Source organism: Zonotrichia albicollis, chromosome 2 (assembly GCF_047830755.1).
Source record: "Zonotrichia albicollis isolate bZonAlb1 chromosome 2, bZonAlb1.hap1, whole genome shotgun sequence".
Taxonomy (NCBI): Eukaryota; Metazoa; Chordata; class Aves; order Passeriformes; family Passerellidae; genus Zonotrichia; species Zonotrichia albicollis.
This window is the reverse complement of record NC_133820.1, coordinates 100,157,546-100,174,120: the sequence shown is the minus strand read 5'-3', so window position 1 is coordinate 100,174,120 and position 16,575 is coordinate 100,157,546. Positions and strand designations below refer to the sequence as shown.

Sequence of the window (16,575 nt, the reverse complement as noted above, 5' to 3'; positions counted from 1 at the left end):
AAAGACTTTGAAGAAAATCTGAGAGAATATTAATACCTCCACAAGATACATGGCTAGAGAAACAAAGTATCTCCTCTCAGATGGCTGGAAATTACCCATACTTCAGCATATTCTCATAGACAACACCCTTATCAACATTTTTTTGAATGCCAGGAAAGCAAAATTTCCAGAAAGTAAAATAATCAAAAGTGGCTTTAAACAGAAAACAACACCAAGTTACATTTTCCGTGTTTCATCTATAGAAAATAAAAAACACGTAACACTTCTAATGTATTATTGCTTTCTGTAACAACAGTAATTAAAAGTGATCTGAAAAACTGCTGTCAGAGCAGTATTCAAACCACTAGGGTGGGTCTTCAGGAAAAGAAATGATAATTCTGGATTCCTGGGAAGTTGCTGATTTTTTTCCTGGCTTTTGTCATCTGAATTAATTCTAAACATCCTAAAAACAATATTATCCTTTCAAAAACCCCAAGGAAGACCAATCATGATCCATGAGAGTAACTCACTGCTTTGCAAGTAAAGGTAGGAGCTCAAAACAACACTCAGCACTGTTACATAAACATACCTTTTTTCCCCAGGAAAGGATGGCAGGAGTCCCGATACCAAAGCACAATATCAATTTTGAAGATCTTGTAGATAAACAGAGTAAAAAACACTAAAAATACCAAGGAAACTCCTCCAATTAAGTACCCCTGAATGTTTCGAGCTGCAGCAGCACAGAATAGGAAAGAAAACAAATACAACTATAAGCTAAAACCAGGAAAAGACAAGGATTGTACAAAATTGTTTCATCATTAAAATACTTCTGTTTTAAAAAGAGTGAAAGAACAGGACAAACTGTTTAATTTATGCTTTCTGACATTATTGTTATATGATAAGCCTACTTTTATCTTTCAGAGAAAAAATACCTCAACAATATGATAAATGAGGCTCCTCTTCAGCTGAAACACCAAAATAAAATACTGACATATAACCCAGCACAGCAGTAGAATGAGAATTCTTGTACAAAATTCTATCAGTCGGAAAGCAAGGAAGTCGGAAAGGTGGGGAGGTGCTTTCCTGACCTAATCTCCCCAGACCAACTAGCATTCCATTGTCTCTCCCTTCAATGACCTGTCAGTGAACCTACCCATTTACTGTCCTTAAAACACCCCCCACAAACTGCATGTTTTAGTCAATGCCTTAAACAATTTCTGAAGTTAAATCCTACCCTGATAATCTTTATGAAGAAATTATAGTCATGTAACAAGTTAGAGTTCATTTTCACTTTCAGTCCCAAAATAGTGAATGAGAGAAGACCAAGCAAATCAAAAGCACTGCTTTCTTTCATTTTGCTAAAAATGTGAGAAAAAATTTCACAAACAAAGGTACTGAGATGCACTGCCCATTTTGCATAAAAGTATATCACACAGCTTTAATTCTAAGTAGGGCATGGTCGAACTAAATGACAAGTAAGTCAATGATCACCATTTTATCAAGAAGAGATCTCTTACCTGGGTATTCTAATTTGATGTAGGCTGTAAATTGTTGAGAACCATATATGAAGTGGCAGAAGAACTTATGAGCATAGTCCTTTACTGTCACTTTTGAAATGTTAAATTTTGTTCCAGATACAGCAAGTCCATGAGGCAAGCCCTCTCTGTCATAAGAAAAGGTACAAGGAAAACATCTGTACATAGCTGCGTATCTATGCTGAATATGAGAGATTCATCTATCCACAAATACATTAATTTTATCTTTATAAACCTAAGAAACTAGTGAAGCACAGTAAATATACTTCTGTAACTAACAATTTCATGAACTAAAAACATACTGGGATTAGTTTGTTTCAGGTTTGTTTTGGGTTGCGTTTGTTGAGTTTCCCCCCCAAGTTGGACAGAGTGCGCCATTAGCAGTTTTGCAGGTGACACAAAACTCAGAGGGATGTCTGATAAAACAGCCAGCATCCAGAGGAACCATGACAGGATGGACAAATGAAAAAAAAACCTCATGAAGTTCAAAGCAAAATGCAAATCCTTCATAGGAGCAGGAATAATCAGATCCCTGGCATCCTGGACTGCATTAGGAAATACACTGCCAGCAGGTTAAGGGAAATGAGCCTTCAGTGATTTTCAGCACTGGTGAGGTCACACCTGGAGTGTAGGGCCAGTTTTGGGCTGCCTAGTACAAGAGATGGGTGGATTTGCTGGAGCAAGTCATGTTCAGTGATGTGACAGATAAGGAATTGGAGCATCTGTCATACAAGCGAGCAGGGACTGGTCAGCCTGGAGAAGAGAAGGTTTGGGGGCAGGGGATGGAACTCATCAATGTGAGTTAATACCTGATGGAAGGAAGGAGCGGAGAAGAGGGAGCCAGGCTCCTTTCAGTAGTGCCCACTGATTGGGCAAGAGGCTATGAACACAAACTGAATGACTTCCCCATCTGAAATTCCACCTGAACACTTTTTTACTTCAGGGTAGTCAAACATTGGAACCTAAATGTCCTGCAACAAGAGTTTCTGCCTTGTGTTCCTGAGGATTAGCAGCTGTGTCTGTACTTTAAAAAGGACCATTTTCACAAATAAAAGTAAGTTGGGTGACTTTTTATTTTGGAACAATGTATCCTTCCCAGATTAATGATAAGAGGACAGGCTTTAAGGTAGTATTAAAAAAATCACATAAGGAAAAAAATACATAACTAAGTATTACAAAATTGTATTTCACGATAGTATTATAAAAATCTACATGATTGTTTCATTCTATTTGTATCAGACACAGTATTTATAATAAAATGTTATTTTTTTAAACCAAGCAATAAGAACATACTTGTGTTTGATACAGACTTCTAATGAGCCTTTCAATGACTAGTGGCATTTGACTAGTAGTCTACTTTATAATGAATTCCCAGCACATTACTGCAGATTACTTCACCTACATATGCACTACAAATTCAATGTATAAGGATACTTACTCATAAAACTGTTCCCTGTAGGTTTCATCAAAGATATCAACATCCTCATCATTAACTTGCCAGAATGGAATCAAGCCATTTATGCCACTTGATACGTTACACTCCATAACTACATGAGAGCCTACAAAAAACCAAATGTAAACACAGAAACTGAAAGTCTTGTAATAGGAGCAGAATCAAGTGATGAGGGAATAGCTGGGAAAAGGAGGGATATAAAAGAAACTTACTTACTTTTTGAAAAGTAAAGTCCTTAAAACTCATCCATTTGTAATTCAAATTTGGGTGTCTACAATCTGGGTATAAATTCCACCCTAAATGTAAGTGTCTGAATGTTCACATCTACATGCAAGCTAGGTGTCTAAGCTAGTAACAGAGTTCATCTCTGCTGAAGTCCACTCACATTAAAGTAGATACCTTAACTGAATGACTCTCTGGACTCCACTGAAAGATCTCCAGGGCTCGAATCAGTTGCATGTGCATCTGAGAGCATCTCACATTTGAGATGCCCTCAAGCATCTGAGGTATCCTTATGGAGCTGTCAGACAGGACTCCAGATCTTCAAGAAAACCACACTGCTAGAGTAGCCAGACCACCCAAAACAGTACTCTTTGTGTGGGCAACTGAATGGAGCTCCTGCTGATACTGGCCTGAGTTAAGGACCTTGGATCACATGCACATACCCATGTGCAGACAACCTACATCTGGGAGCTGAATCCCATTCTTAGTGACCTTGCATATCTTTACACCAAATCAGGATCTTTTGCCCAGCACTGTCCACTGGGATGTTTTCTGAATATTATCACACTTTACCTCCACATCAAGCTCACCTGTCACTCAGCTCCTTTGCCACCAAGAGTCCAGATCTTACAGAACACCTCAGTATTAAGCAAGCCAATTTGCAAAATGTATTTATTGCCAATGTACCTCAGCGAGCTCCATGTACAGGAAGGCAAGCAGCTTTCTTGGATTCCTTTCCTTCTGTATTTTACTCATGGAAGTTAGGATTTGATAGCAGAAGGTGGGCTCTCTCAGCTGGCCTACGTAAAGATCTTAGTCTTTCATTTCCTAGAACCGCATCAGATCTACATGCTTCCACCAAGGGATGGTCTCTAACAAAAGTATGGAATAAACCTTTAGCTCACATGGAAAGCAGTCACTGGAACAAGAGTTCACACAGAAATCAGAGATGCTCCCCGATCTCTTCCCTCATGTCCTTCTACCACAACAATTAATTTTTTATTTTTAAGATGTGGTTTAGTGCATTGCAAAATTATTCAAAAAAATCCCCTCAAGCATTCCATGCTCACACATTCATGAATGTAGTTAAGTTTCTACGCCACCTTCTGCTACTTCTCATTCAAAAATCATATAGCTGTTTCCATACAAGTGTTCATGCAGCTGCTTAGAGATTCTGACTCACAGCCAGACATGCAGTAGGAGGTTTTATTTTTTCCCCCAGTACCTCATTGAAGGTACTGGACAGAGAATATTGAATATTTGAATGGCAACGTCATTTTAAAACAAACAAAACGAAATCTCAAATTCCGTGTCCCCCCAATGTATTCCTGTAATAGGGAATCGTTTGTAGATCTCAGTAGTCACAATAAACTCACTTTGTGGCTGGAGTCTCCTTTTAGTCTCATCTATGGCTATTACTCTAATGTCTGTAAAGCAATCAAGGTTTGCTCATCCTAGGTGGTCCAAAGCACCGAACAATACACCAGCACAACTTTTAATTAATGCTGTGTCCAAGCTGTAACAAATATGGACCAAAGTCTACAATAAGGAGTCTAAACAAGATGTCCTATAACACAGTCTTAATGACTCAGGCTGAGTGTCACAGCCAGCCCCTGGACTAATAAATTGCTCAGGAAATGCTATCAAGCATTGAAAAAAAACCCTAACACTGCCTTCAGTAAATTTAAGAGCCTGCAGATCAGACTCCTCCTGAGTAGAGGCTGCATCAGTAAGAACTTTTCTGAATTAAATGAGATAACTACCAGCCAAAACTGGGGATGAGACTTACATGATACTTTCATGAGTGGGAGATACAGTACAGGGAAGTCCGACTGTAACATTACTTCATTTTTTCCATAGTTACAGTTACAAAGAAAAAGTCAAGTTTTCACACAAAAGTTAGGGTTGCGTGAGGTAAAATAATTACTATGGAAAGTCTCCCTGTTTCATCAAAAATCTGGTGAACAAATTCCCTTAACAGTGAAAGAACTGAAAGTTTTTCAGGCATGTATTTTTTGTAATGAAGACAGAGAAGATTCAATTACCAGAAAAGAAGGAGCTGCTGAGTGATTCTAGATTATTTCAACAGAATTAAATAACCATCTGAAGACCACCGGACTATAAACTTTTAACGCAATACTTTTGGTATTAGATCCTGAATATTCTCACTGTTTAAAACAAAGCCTTCTGGACTTTGCAAGAACATAATTTCTGTTAAAGCACAATCACAGTTCTGGTCAAAATATACCAATCCTCACCAAAACCTGGCACTTCAGAATAAGTCTTTATTTTTCATAAGCTATTGAGGCCAAAAAGAAAAGAACAGAACAAAAAAAAAAAAAAAACACTAAAACCCCCAAACAACCCTAAACACACACACACAAAACCCACTAGTGTTTCAGTGCTGTCCAATTTAACACCATATATACTGAAAGTTAGAATTTGGGATAAACAAAAATGCTTCACATGACACAAAAAGAAACATGAAGCTTTAATAAGAGAGAACAACAACTGCTGCACACAATTTACAAGCTCAATCTCAGAAAAAGCAACAGCAAAAGTACATGTGTTATGTGAGATTCCATGAGGGTGATGCACATAAAAATAATCCACAATGCTCTGGCCTGACCTCCCATGTGGTGTTAGAGTCCAAATGCAACCTTTGCTCAGAGCTTCTCTAAAGATCTAATTCCTCAAATGATTACAAAACTGTTTCCTGTACTAAAAAATTCTAGTAAATAGCCAATCGCACTTCTCCAAAATCAGTTAATGCCCTTTTAAATCAAATATTTTGTTTGAAACTGCCCCCTTTGGTACAAAATGATTTTAAAAAATACAGTTTAAGCAGCTCCAATCTCATTCTTCTGGACTTCGTCAGTGGAACACAACTGTCTGATATGTGGTGCACTTTAAACACATGTAACTTTGCTTGGGAAAAGACTGCAACACCATACATTTGGCCCAGAGAATTACAGAACAATTGAGGTTGAAAGCGAGGAACTTTGAGCAGGAATCCAATTTCCTGCTCAAAGTATGGCCTGATTCTGAGGTCAGATCAGGCTGCTCAGAGACTTATTCAATCAGGCTCTAAAACCTCTAAATACAGACATCACAACTTTTTCTGGGCAGCCTGCTGCACTGCCCAGCTGTCCTCTCTGTGAGGAAGTTATTCTTTATACCCAGAATCTCTTATTTAATAAATTTCCAAGATAAACAGTACCTGGGATATGCATCAACTAGCCGCTCACTGTTTGACAAAACATCAGTATCCAAAATCTGTATTACCCTAAAACAAGGAATAAAATCCATGTTGTGGAGAGGGAAGGGAGACAGTAAACACACAGGAAGAAAATCAGCTACTGAATGGGTCAACTACTAACCATCCTAATGTGCTACATGTACATAAGCCATATTTCCACAGATACTGAGGATACATCAAGACACAAACACTGAGAAATGGTGAAAAGGATAGGTGGAAATAACAGAAAATAAATAAATGCATCCTGCACAACACTGCTGGTCAAGAGACTTCAATCTTAGGCACAGTTACCTCCCCCCACAAATTATTTGTGGGAAGCACGTTCTATTATCTATCCTCTGTCTTCCAGATATTGTCAATCCACATACTTATCTCCCAGTCTTGCTGAAGTCTGTGGAACTACTCACATATCTTTTCAAAAAGACCAGGAGCTTATTTGTTTCATTAAAGTTAATGATCTCTTAAACAGTCAATACTTACCAAGTTCTACTGCAACTGTATTGTTCCTTGGATAAATAAACTCTGGTTGCATCTGCAGTGGTTTTTCTAACCAAAACAAAGAAAAATAACACCTTCAGGCAGGAAAAGATCCACAACTTAGTTCAACTGACAATAGTTTTGGTTTTACAGTGGGTTTGGTGTTATTGTTTGGTATTATTGTAGTGCCATACTTACTACAAATTTCAAATTTACAACAGAAATGTCTCATAAGATATTTGCTCTACTCTCTCCAAGTTATTCTATTTTAGTTCCAAGGTAACAGAAAAAAAACCAACTTTAAAATGCTTTTAAAAAACTCAAATTTACTGGCAGCAGACATGAAAGTAGCACAAAACCAACAAACAAAGACAAAACCAAAAAACGCAGTTAACTTCTTTGGAGATGGATAAGGAAGAGGAAAAGGGTTGTATCAATTACTTCCTGGATAAGATGAATATTTTTTAAAATAAAAGTTTAAAAAAAAAACACATACTTAAACTGGGCTGGAATTGTATCATTCTGCAGATGTACAGATTTGTTGCAAACAACTCACTGTTCTTATATCTCCTATATAAAGTCAGAATTTTGGTTTAACCTAAAAAGATGGACCTGTCTCTCCAGACAACTATTCTGATAGGACTTTTATCATGTTACAAGTCAGGTCACCAGCAACATTGCCCACAAAGACATAATCACAATGGTAAGTGCAATAAATTACACTACTGACAGAGTGAGAGCAGAAAAGCTCAACCAAGTGCCAACAGTAAGCCAACCCCTTCCAGAGGAAGATTTATTAACTTTTTTATTATTTATACAGCTTATCACATCTCCTTTCCCATCAATGGAGAAGCAAGTTTACCAACAGGGCTTCAAGCAGGTCATTTGCTGTGATAGTCTCAGGAAAAAAATCTTCTATTTTTAAGTTTATTTACTTTAATTGTGCACTGTTTGTTTTGGCAAAAGCAATGCCTCCACTCCAGGAACCACTGCTTTCTTCTAATTCTCATTCCTAACCCTGCATTACTCATTTCCCCATGACAACTCTTCCTCAAAAGCAAAGCTCAAGGGTAACAACATGCCACACTGCCTTTCAATTTTATGTTCAGGAATAAATTAAAGAAGACTTACAACTCTAATTTCACAGAGCTGAAAAGTAGCTTGCCAAATATCTTATGCCTGCATACAGATGTTTACAGCACAGCCAAAAACAGAATAACCTCATGCACTCACCTTTAACCTCCAGACTTATGGTTCTTGAAACATTAAATTGTTTTCCCATATATGTGTACACCATCTGACATGTGTAGTTTCCTCTGTCTTGCACAGTTACATTATGAATCAAGACAGCATTTTCACCCTCTGCCAAAAGAAGTCGCTTGTCTTCAAGAAATCCAGGTTTACACTCCTAAACACACCAAAGGTACCTGTGACTTAAAGGGAACTAAAAAATTCTGACAAAGCAGTTACTGTACTCTACTGATGATTAAAATGTTTGGCAAACACTGAGTTCTTTGAAAGCCATAATGTGGATTCTTTTCCAAGCATTCTCCAGTCTAACAAAGTCTGATAACATCTTGCTCATTTGCACTTTTAAAAAAATCACTGCAGCCAATCCTTTAAGTTTTAAAACACTGTGCTTTAGTTCACAGCTTGACAGTTTTCTATCTCAGGTGCAGTAGAAGTTATTACACATGCAGCAGAGTTTATGAGAACACATGCCTCCACCCCTCCTTCTCTGTGATGAAAGAGTTGCTGTAGCAGTGCCTCGTGCTGTTTGGGTGTATCCCCATTTCTGTGGCAATGCAAACTCTGGGAAAAAAGCTTTCTTCTCCTCCTTGACCTGCAAGCAGTGGAGAATCTCTTTACCTCAAAAGATATATAGGTGCTCTACATAGGTTATTCAACCTGTATAGGCCCATGTAGCTGCCTTAATACCAGCATCAGAATTAGGAGTTGAACTGTTTAGATTCTTCCCTTAAAACAGATAAAATACATGTTTTCAAGCTTGCTCAGTCTACAGAGCATTTTCACAGAACCAAAGTAAGCAGCATAAGAATACCACAGCATGGTCAACAATGCCTAATACTCTGAGAAACTGAAATAATTATGCAAAGCCTTCTATTTACAGAAACATACAAGTTTTAAAACTTATTATCTACATAAAATAATCACAGGATGAACCAGATTTGCACAAATCTTATTCACACTTATGCCATACGCAAACTGTAGAGAAAATAAACCTTCCCTTCCAAAAGCTGCTTTTGACAGTTAATTCATAAGACATTTTAAATAATACATTTTGTATCTTTATATATGAAATATACATGCTCAGTACCTTATACCAATGTACTTCAGGCTGATTATTCTCTTCATTTTTAAATTGTTCTAGATCAGGGCATATAATCTTTCCAATATTCCTGCTCGTCACTTTTTGTTCAAACTTCATTTTTCCATTAAAACACAATCCATTATCGTTCTTAAAAACTGTTAAGTTTATCGTTTTTTTGTTAGAGTGGTTAAGGCTCCTATAATTAGAACAGCAGACAAGTCATGTAATTAACAGTGTATTATTTCTAGCAAGTCAGGGAGAGAGACTTGAGCATGTCTACCAGCCTCTCCTCTATAACACCCATGCTATATTCCCTTAGTTTGTAAACACCGACCTCAGCCTCTCAGCTGCTGTTCCAGGTGAAGAGATGGGAACAAGCTCTGAGTTTGTGTTGTGAGCAGAAATGGAATTTGCTCTGGACACAAGAGAGGGGACATCAGGACTTCTCAGAGCTGCAGTTAAGGCTTAAGAGTCTGATGCACAAAATATTGCTTACAGTTAATATGACTGAACCTCAGCAAGTTTTTTGTTTTGCTGATATTAAAAGTAAGCCAAAGATGTGAGGTGCCCACAGGAACACATCTCATCCTCAAGTAACTAAAACCATAGCAGGAAAGGCTAAATTAAAATTATGCAGCTGGGTAGCTTTGAATGGATTACAGGTCTTCTGACTTCCAACTTTGATTTCCTGGTAAACTCCAGTGAAGGAATGTGCCTGTGACATTGGAAGTTTTTGCTGATCATTCACATCCCAGATCCCTCCAGCACACCAGTACACATAACTACACACTCCTAAACCAAATTTAAGGCCACCTGAAAAGTCTGTATTGGCTATTCTCAGTGTGTTGTGGCAACATCATGAGGAAAGGAACATTTTATGTATGTCTTCCCAAACTTAATTTCCTGTTCAGCACACATTGAATTTCAACCATTGTAAAAAAGATTTGATGACCTAATTCAGTAGTGAAGTCCAGTGCTTGGCTAGATTGATCTACCCAGAGCTCTAAAGTACTAATAAAGCTAGATATAGATACTTTTCAAAGAATCTATTCCTTTTTAGTTCTCTATTTACTCAGATTATTTGAGTAGTAGTAGAGAGACATTATTTTCAGTCTCTAAAGCTGTCTACCACACTGCTTTGCCCTTTTAATGTATTCTCATTTTTGACCAGGAATTGCAATATTTTAAAATAAATCATAAAAACTGTTTTCAGCCTTTTAACTTGTGGGTTTCTAGTAATACTTCCAAAAAGTTGCTAAGCTCTCCAGAAAGTCTGTGGGGTGATAAAATGCACTGTTTGCTCCTCTTAGCCTTGTCCTACAAAGAAACCAGTGTTCTTCTGTTCTGTCAGTATCAAACAGCAGTTTGAACACAGGAAAAGCCAAAGAGGTTAAGGCATTTTCCTGTGACCTTACACTTCATCCAAAACAAACAAAGCAACCAACCACCCCCACAGACCATTTTTAGTACTGTCAGGCTTTAAGACAGTCTTCTGTATGAACAACTTTTGTAGTACTAAATGCATGGAATAGCAGAGAAACACAGGCAGCATGCAGAAACTAAAGGCATGGTGAAAACAGCGCTTTCAAGTGATCCAAGCATCTTACCTAAAACAAGAAGTTTTGTACATTCAAGTTTCACAAATTAATTATTGCACTTGCAAACACTAGCAATCCACTTGTTTCCTTCCTTACCTTACATTGCATTCATAAAGTCCAGAATCTTCCAGCACAGCAGGAATAAACCAAAGCAAGCCCGCTCGCTGGTGGATCCTGGCATTTCTCTCTGTGGTCACTGCTGTAGCACTCCCATTTTTGTACCATGTCAAATTGTAATCAGAGTGAAGCACTGGTAATGTAATTATTGGGCAAGTAATAGCTATAGGCTCTCCAACAAGCACAAAGTAATCACAAATAACGCACCCTTCTGTTAACAAAAAAAAAAATAGAAAAAATGAAAAAAGATCAGTACTTTTAATTTCTATTCTTTTATGTTTAGGAAGTATTAATACCCATTCCAAGTTACACAGAATTAGAAAAACTTTCTGTAACAATTTACTATTAAAACATCACAAGGCTATAATTTGTTTGTTACCACCTTCTGGTTGAGAACATGACCACATATTTTACAAGCTTAAGGCACAACTTCCCTCCTTGTAGTAGCCAGCAACAGGCACATGCAAGTCAAACAGCCTCACTGCAAAACAGAGTGTAAGAAGATCCATGGGATTCATCAGGCAACTCCAAGCTTCCCAACTTACCTGTCCTGTCCTTGTATTTAACCATGCTAGTACTTTTGCAGAATTGCCAGATTATTAAAGTAAATACTATTTATGTCAAGCACAGTGCAAACAGCATCAGTGCAGAGCTCATTACACTATTGTGCCCCTAGGACTGTGGGGTCAAAACAAATCAGGGAAAAAAATTTGGAGAGCAAAAGTATTTAGATTAGTAAGTCTTGACTAAGGTATTATTTCCTTCCTACATTTTCACTTTTAACCAAAAGGCCCATTATTCAAAACATCACAGAAAAGGCTAATGTAAACACAGATTTTATAACTATGCCTGTGTAACAAGTTGACAGGACACAATCATGCAGCTTAGCAAGCATTTCTTTTAACACCAGCCAAAAAAAAATCTGAGAAAAAGGACAGATATTACAAGGAAGTTATCAAGAGGCCAAACATGCAAACAAAAACTTAATGGAGAATATTACTGTAACACAAACTGAGCTGACCGTTTGGCTATAAAGCAGATTGTAAAACTTTCAAGCTTCTGCATGCATTTTTCTAGAGAAGCTGTGGATATCCCATCCCTGGAAATGTTCAAGGCCAGGCTGGATGGGACTTTGAGCAACCTGGTCTAGTGAAAGGTGTCCCTCCTCATGGCAGGGGGGTTGGACTGGTGACTGATCATCTTTAAGGACCCTTCCAATCCAAAGCATTCTGTGATTTTATGTCCAACACTGAATTTTTATGCAACTGCAAAACATCTGGTTGAACTGATTTTACAAATCTCGCTCAATGGCTGTACAAATACAAAGTTAACGTATTCAATTTCAAAATAAATAAAATCTTCACTAATCTTTCAAATATCACTGCTTCCCATTTAAAGACTTCCAAGTAAGTCTCCATATAGTTCAATCTAATTCAGACACATTAGTATTAGACTGCTTATACCAAGAGTAGCAAGACAAGCATAATTAACTTATGTAGTTTTAAACTTTACTGAAATACTAGACCTATCATTAAAAATATTACTAATTTAATTGTAAAGAAAACTCAGCCTTACTGCTTTCAGGACTGGACATACAGAATGTCTCATGAAGAAGGCACTCTATAGTTAACCTTAGGTCAAGGAAGTTAATCACTTTGGGATTTCCTCATAAGAAACATGGAGAGGCTAATCAAAGCCTCAGAGCCCTAAATTAAAAAAAAAAAAATCTCCATTTGTCCATGACATCCCCAGTGAAATATGAACCCAGCAGAGGCATCCAGCTATTGTCAGTATGCTAAAGCAAAACCAAACCCAAACTCACTACTTGCTCTCAATAACTCTTTCCTACTAAATACACACAATTCATCTCATGCAGATTTTCTTTTTTAAAATGGCAATTTCAACAACGCATTTAACCTACCAGCACTGAAGAGAGGTATCAGTACAATGAGATGACCAATGAGCAAAAATCTTGATGCCATATTTTGCTGCAAACCAGAAGTTTTTTCCATTGGTGTGGTAAGAGTGCTCAAGCTGCCTTGCCCTCTGCACCCTGCATTACTCCTTAAGAAAAAAAAAAATCAGAAGAAGCATTAGTCATCTTGGGGAGGGAAAACATGGATTTGGTAATTTAGCCCCAGTTACTGAAGATTTCAACTACAGCAACTCTTGGCCTCCACAAACAGCTGCTCAGTTTTCAGTTTTCTACTAGAACTTTTCCTGGAACTAGAACTATCCCAATAGAATAACTCTTGCATAAGTGTAATAGTCTTTTACCAGCATAGTTAAACCAAAAAAAAAAGAAACCTCAAGCAAAGAAGAATTATACTAGCATAGTGATTTAAGCTATACTGCATAACTTAAAAACAAGCTTGATTAATTTACTCTTCTTTCCAAATGCTTTCAGGAGTCACAATCACAGAGATGTACAAGGTTTCCTTCTTTGAACTGCTCTTATACAGCTGAGGTAGCTTTTAAGAACAGTAACTCGCAGTTCTTTGCAGAAGGACAAGCATACTCTAACTTTATTGTCATCTGCCACTTAAAACTGGCATCTAAAGCCAAATATCTGTGGAAACCACAGCTAATATGAATTGCTGCGGTCAGACACAAAAAAAAGTGTCCATAAATTGTAGTTTCAATTCACACCTCAGGTCTTTTTCTCGGTTTTCTCCAACAACAACATGACTGAACACACAACCATTGCCCTCATAGCCCACAAGTGGCTTCTATGAAACTCTCAACCTTAATCAAGCCCTCTGAGATGCGCCAGTATTTTTTGGTAAGGTGTCATCAGAGATCTCCCCAAGCTTTCTACTGTCAATCAGGTGGCAAACAATTAAATCCTTCCCCTTCTGGCAGTCATTGTAAGCTAAGATCTACATTCAGTGGCCTTGCCTTTCCTCAGCTTTTGATTGTTTTGCATGCTGCTGCCTCTCACTCTAAAGCAAGCTGGTTTCACATGTAGCAGTCCATTGCAAAACATTTATTGCACAGGTCCTAGTTAATATTTGCCTTCTACCCAGCCACAAATGGCAGGAAGCAGATAAGTTATTCTATGAAAAAGTAAGCTGTGACTTACTTTTATATCCAATGTAATTCACTTCAGTCACAAATAAGCCACAGCAGTTCCTTCTTTTGAAGCATTTCATATGCAGAAGTGTTGGGGTATTAGTGAGGGTCACACAGTGCAGAACTCAATAATTTAATACAACAGCCTCCAGGTAAATAGCACTTTTGGACAGTTTATCTGACTAAATCCTCATACCACAGTGCTTATTTAGTTGCCTTGCTTTTCCTGTAACTTGCCAATGAGCAGGTCATCACTTTTGGAGTTTCAGTTTACCTGTAAAAAGCAGAGAAAGGGAAAAAACATTTTACAAAACATGTCATTTAGACAGCAGCATATACATACAAAACTAAATTTTCTACAGACACCCTAAATGTAAAAGCAAGAGCATGGCCCTGTACATTAGAGTGATGACTTAAAAGAACAACAAAACTTGCAGTAGAGACTGACCAAGAATTCTAGCAAGTATCTTCCAGAGAAGAAGCTTCTGCCAAAAACAACACAATGTTACACATCTGTCAAGCAATCTTTTAAGATAGGTTCAACAACTAAAAGGAAACAAATACTTAAATTTAGGGCAAGATAATAATTAGAATTATAATAAGGGTATTGGGACATTGACACAATGACCACAAACTTTAGTTCTTGTGTCTCCTTTGCACACAATCTTGCAAACTGCAGAAAAGTTGTGTCTTTAAAACAAACCCATTATTCAAGGCATTTTGGTGAAGCTACATCAAAATGCAGTCAAAGAAGCCTGCAATAGTTAGGTCTTTGCAAGCTAAATTCTACTTCAACTTTGAGACAGTATTAGCTGTTCTAAACCTGAACTTGAAGAAAGTGTACTTCTTCAAACTGGAGACAACGAGTGTATCCAAAGCCCAGAGAAAAGGGCAAACTTATCAATATTCAAATAAACTGAAAACAGTACCTTCTTTCAGTATCAAGTGGAAGGAGTTAATTTCACAGTCCATACTTTGAACACTTTTCTATGTCATTTTAACTCCTGATACCTGTCAATATGAAGCAATGAGAATTTTAATGTGACACATTTTTTATTTAAATCTAAATTAGGTTATTAAATATCCAGTAACATTCTCAATGTACTGCTAGGAGGCATTTAAAAGAACCTGAATAGCTCATACAGACAAAATTATATTTATCAAAAACAGTGATGCAAAGTATTAAAAAAATAATGTCTTAATCTCAGGAGGATAGAGGAAACCAGTAATACCAAGAAATAAGCAATAGGCATCTCATTTCTCATAAAATATATGAATTAAAATATCTGAATTAAGGATTCTGCATTCTAAAATACTTTTCTGCAACTTTTGTGCAAGACCTTTTAGCCTGTTTTTTAAGGATCTAAACATGTACAAATGGTCCAAGTCAATTAAGTGGATGGTGCTGCATTTCTGAAAAAGAAAAACAAATACATCCTGCAGCTTTCTTGGGTCCCTGAAGAAAATCGTATAAACCTAAGAGCTGCTGCTGCTGGAAGCACACCAGAGCCTTGATTCAGCCCGGTAACTTTCAGTGGATCTCTCCTCCCAAGCTGTGGCTCCCCAGGCTGCTGTCCGGGACCATCGAGGCTGTGACCAGCACAGCTCCGGGACTGCCAGAGCAGCAGCTCCTTCCTGGCTTGGACACAGCCATCTCTCTCACCCAAAATCTTGCTCTTGTCACACAAGCAGTTAATAAAGAGCCCCCGTCTGATCATCATTATGCAATAAATAAATACAGAAATAGTTTTTGTGGTGTTTTAGCAGGTCAAGAGGATTTGCGGCAAGCATTATCCCGCTTCCTGTTACAAGTACTTTAAAAAATGTGGCAGCGTTAGCACTCCTACAGCCTTCACTGGTCCATCGCACTTCCTACCTGAGCTCGTACAATGTCACACACAACGAGGAAGCAGACACAACAACAAAAGAAAGAATTACTTCCACGGAAGCTATTTGGGGCCATAAAAGCTGAGAAACCAGCAGAGATTGGGAGACTGCAGCAACACACCCCGCAGAAATATACACGGCCTCAAAACACAGCTGAAAGCAACAAACCCAGGGGCTTGGACCTGGTTTTCTGGAATCCATCAGCACTGCACCTCACCCGGCCAGGGCACCTCATCTGGCCAGGGCACCCCGACCGCCCTGGGGGCGCCGGCCCGGGGGACCCCCCAGTCCCGCTCCCCACACAACCAAGGAAGGCAAACGGGCCCCGGCGCGGCAGGAGACACGCGGGGAAGGAAAAGCCCGGCCGGCCCCAGCATGCACCCCTCAGCCCACCCAGCCTTCCTCCCCTCTCCTCCCGTCTCCTCCCCGCCACGCAGGCGGCACTGGAAGCCGAGCCCAGTCCAGCCCAGGGACTCAGCGAGGCACTGTCCCCACAGCACCCACCACCCTTCCTCACCTCCCTGCGCTCTGCGCCGGCTGCCCCTGCCCGCTCCAATAGCGGGGCGAGCGGGCAGCACTCCCCACCTCGCCCGGGAGCCACGGCCACCGCCCCCGGACCGGCCCCAAACCGCCCGTGGACCGCC

The 16,575-nt window shown here is 38.8% G+C and overlaps 1 protein-coding gene across 4 annotated transcripts in view; it reads right to left on the bottom strand.

The window, feature by feature from the left end:
• The window catches only part of IL1R1 (interleukin 1 receptor type 1), a 20,957-nt gene extending 4,382 nt beyond the window's left edge, over positions 1-16,575 (bottom strand). For 3 of the 4 annotated variants that reach the window (XM_074535813.1, XM_074535815.1, XM_014266582.3), the window contains exons 1-11: positions 16,449-16,575; positions 14,974-15,055; positions 14,055-14,318; positions 12,894-13,036; positions 10,952-11,183; positions 9,264-9,453; positions 8,159-8,333; positions 6,929-6,994; positions 2,953-3,073; positions 1,497-1,642; positions 569-709 (exon numbers count right to left, since the gene is read on the bottom strand). In XM_074535813.1, coding sequence (XP_074391914.1) covers positions 569-709; positions 1,497-1,642; positions 2,953-3,073; positions 6,929-6,994; positions 8,159-8,333; positions 9,264-9,453; positions 10,952-11,183; positions 12,894-12,984 — 1,162 coding nt within the window. In that variant the 5' untranslated portion in view covers positions 12,985-13,036; positions 14,055-14,318; positions 14,974-15,055; positions 16,449-16,575. The remainder of the gene's footprint in view (positions 1-568; positions 710-1,496; positions 1,643-2,952; positions 3,074-6,928; positions 6,995-8,158; positions 8,334-9,263; positions 9,454-10,951; positions 11,184-12,893; positions 13,037-14,054; positions 14,319-14,973; positions 15,056-16,448) is intronic. The other variant, XM_074535812.1, reaches the window with a different exon arrangement.